Consider the following 3,368-nt stretch of genomic DNA (forward strand, 5'->3'; position numbering starts at 1 on the left):
AAGCTTTTTCATTATAGCATAGCGGATGCTGCCTTTATGGTCCTAGTTGCAAATTGCCGAAGGCGGTTTGCAAGCTAGGGGGGTCCGGGGGCTATAATATTTAGCATGGCGTCTATGATATTTAGAGTGGCGGGTGCATTTTAGGATGGCGGGGCTCGACGATCGCCTGGCGGGCCGCCAGGCCGCCAGGCTATAAGTGCTCTTGGAGAACCCTGAAAAGGTATTTGAAAATACCTCCAATGTTGTTCAAATTCTCCGATATTGTTGACACTTTCGCGTTGCTCTGCCAAGCAACCGTACCTGTAGCGGGTGTAGCAAAGATTTCTACGGCCCGTGTGCGTTTGTCGCTCGCACGCTACTAGCGCAATGACATGTTATCGCTCGCGATATCAAGCCTAAAATCAATACGTTATTCTCAGAGTTTATTACGAAACCTATTATTACTTTCCCAATAGCCATTGATGTTACATACACTGCAGTTCACAATACTACAACTATCTTAAAATATAAACGACTATATTCTCTGCTCAACACCCGTAGCAACATGTGACGTCACTTAACCGATTCGGGGCGAAATTGCTTGGCAAACAATTCGGCGTTGGCGCCAGATTACCAGATTTTGCACCTCTTTCTTGTGGGTTTTAAGCAAACGCGCAGTGAAATGGGATGAACTAGAATTTATTTTGTCATACGGTAGTGTGATTAGGCATGACACGAAGTATTTGCTAGTCTAGTACTGGAGAAATTAGCGTAGTAGTGTAGATGCGCATATTGTCGCTTTAATGACATAGGTCATAGCGACAGTGAACCCACTGGATGAAATTTTTGTTTGCTTGGCCAGAACAGGATCAAGTGATCGAGATTCCACCTCAAAAAAACAGTCCCTAAGGTTGATGATTATCAATTTGCAAACATTGTCATTGATGCATAGAATTTGACAAACCACACATATGGCTAGATGCACTAAACATTAGCTCTAGTAACTATAGCCCGCGTACAGTTGCCGCTGGCCAGCGGCAACAGTACAGTGACTAGATACAATAATGTAACCCAACACAAGAGTAGGGTTACAAAGCGAGCCTATTTTTTTCTTTGGAGGAGCCCCTGAGTGATTTACTCAAGGCGGTTTTATGGTGCGTTTTTCGAGACTAGAACTTCCAAACTGGGTTTATTCTAAACACGCACCTTTCTCCGCTATCCTGGGACTTACTATGTATCACAATACTCTGTATTAAACTAATATAACCTGTTACAGAATTTCGAAGCGACGAGCGGCGATATTTCAAGCGCCATTTCTGGTGACCTGTGACGCTGGCTTTCCCAATGTGCATAGCGATCGGCAAACTTCGATCAGCTCTGGCTTTAGTGCACTGCGAGCCCTCCTATTGGTCGGTGAAGGATACGCGCATATGCGCGACATCCACGTGCTATTTCTCAGGCATCCCGTGATGCATCCGCTCTTCAAACCTAAGTTTGCCGATCGCAATGCACATTGGGAAAGCCAGCGTCACAGGTCACCAGAAATGACGCTCAAAATATCGCCGCTCATCGCTTCAAAATTTTGTAACAGGTTATATTAGTTTAATACAGAGTATTGTGATACATAGTAAGTTCCAGGATAGCGGAGAAAGGTTCGCGTTTAGAATAAACCCAGTTTGGAAGTTCTAGTCTCGAAAAATGCAACATAAAACCGCCCTGAGTGATTCACTCAGGGGTTCCTCCACACAAAAGGATACGCTCGCATTGTATCCCTATCCTGTGTTTGGGTTACATTATTGTATCTAACTAGTAACTAAACATTAGCCCGACCAGGCTGTGCGACGGATTGTCTATACAACCCTATACAACCCTATTGTCTATTCTAACCCTAGCAATACCGTTTCTTGGAGCTAACTAAACATATGCTGTAATCATTGTCACTTACAGACAGTAGAGTAATCAACGTGAATAGTTGAATATAAGCGTCTGAAACAAAAAGCTGTAAGAAGAAGAGATAGATATTGCAATAGGAATTAATACGCTACGTGAAAAAATCCGTAACTGTAGGCCTATGCTGCTGTGTTGATCCTACCTACAGCTAGCCTACTGACCGAATCAGTGAACAGTTTACACAGTAAATCACTTCCGACGTTCCGTGACATTACGCAAATAATTAAATTCAGTATTAAACTTACTATGTGTCTGTTAGAAAGAAACAAGTTCAACGGCAATGTGGTGAACACTTAACAAATCGTAATTACTTTGTTCCGTTCGGAGAAATCATGTAATATGGTAAAATCTTGTTCATTTCAGCTGACGTACATACACAGCTTGGCTACGTGTTCCGCATGCGTAACGTACTTGACCTTTGACCCATTTCTTTGCAAATATAATTTTACTGCTTTATACATTGAATTATGGACTAATAAATCATTCACTAACAATGTATTTAAACGTATAGTTTACTTGTAATAACTGCCAACAGAAATGCTAAATTCAATAAAATTACAAAAATACTTGTTATTACTACCCCGCAGTGAGCCGTCTAGCAGTTCCGGTTCCGCTCTGCAAGTGAGAAGTTTTTGGCCACGTCAGCTTTCCAGGTTTTTAATGCATTTGTTGTAATAAATTGCAGTTATTTAACGACGTAAACCAAGGGAAAAGACAGAAGATGGTGTTACTTACGATGATCGCGAGAGTGGCAGATGGGCTGCCCTTGTGTGCCTCAATCCAAGAAGACGAACAGGTAGGTAGGTAACCTCACTCACTGACTCAGTCCTGAGCCAGGCCCAGTGGCAGTGCCAGTGGCAGTATCAGTATCGCTCATAGTCATAGGCCGATAGGGTCTATGTGACTATGTCCCCCAGGGTACTGCCGGAACGTACCTTGGGTACGGTCCGGTATACCGGAACGTACCTTGGTAACTACGGTATCTAATATGGTTAGGGTTAGGGAGTAGGCGTAGGCGACTACTTACTCTTTAGTGGAGTAGGCGAGGTACGGTCCGGCATATAATAGATAGTACTATTACTATTAGTATTAGTATTCGTATTAATAGTACCAGCAGAGCATATAAATCACGTTGATTTATATGCTCTGGTACCAGGGTACCGGTACGTTCCGGTATACCTGACCGTACCCAGGGTACGTTCCGGCAGTACCCTGGGGGACATAGACCCTCTCAGCATCAGTATCAGATAAAGTACTACTAGTACTACTATTAGTATTACTGTAAACAAAGTAAACATACTATTTAACATAGCTATACAGTAGTAAAATTGTAGGGCTATTTTAATCTAATATTTATTATGGGAGTCTGTGTGAACCTAAGTTTTTAGCTAATCTGACATAGTCAGATGCAGCTTGTAGAATCGCATGATCGTCCGTGC

At 42.6% G+C, this 3,368-nt stretch overlaps 2 protein-coding genes across 4 annotated transcripts in view; one reads left to right on the plus strand and one right to left on the minus strand.

Moving 5' to 3' along the window:
- LOC106810641 overlaps nucleotides 1–2,324 on the minus strand; it is a 24,950-nt gene extending 22,626 nt beyond the window's left edge. The window contains exon 1 of the mRNA XM_014814066.1: nucleotides 2,241–2,324. The gene's annotated coding sequence lies outside the window, so the exon portion shown is untranslated. The remainder of the gene's footprint in view (nucleotides 1–2,240) is intronic.
- Nucleotides 2,325–2,529: 205 nt separating this feature from the next.
- The window catches only part of LOC106810649 (vesicle-trafficking protein SEC22b-like), a 4,864-nt gene continuing 4,025 nt past the window's right edge, over nucleotides 2,530–3,368 (plus strand). For 2 of the 3 annotated variants that reach the window (XR_001394045.1, XM_014814077.1), the window contains exon 1: nucleotides 2,530–2,725. Coding sequence is in view for 1 of the 3 variants with exons in the window: in XM_014814077.1 (XP_014669563.1) it covers nucleotides 2,651–2,725 (75 nt within the window). In the remaining 2 variants the exon portion in view is untranslated. Of the gene's footprint in view, nucleotides 2,730–3,368 lie in introns of all 3 variants that reach the window. The other variant, XM_014814078.1, reaches the window with a different exon arrangement.

Source organism: Priapulus caudatus, unplaced genomic scaffold (genome assembly GCF_000485595.1).
Source record: "Priapulus caudatus unplaced genomic scaffold, Priapulus_caudatus-5.0.1 Scaffold460, whole genome shotgun sequence".
Classification (NCBI taxonomy): Eukaryota; Metazoa; Priapulida; class Priapulimorpha; order Priapulimorphida; family Priapulidae; genus Priapulus; species Priapulus caudatus.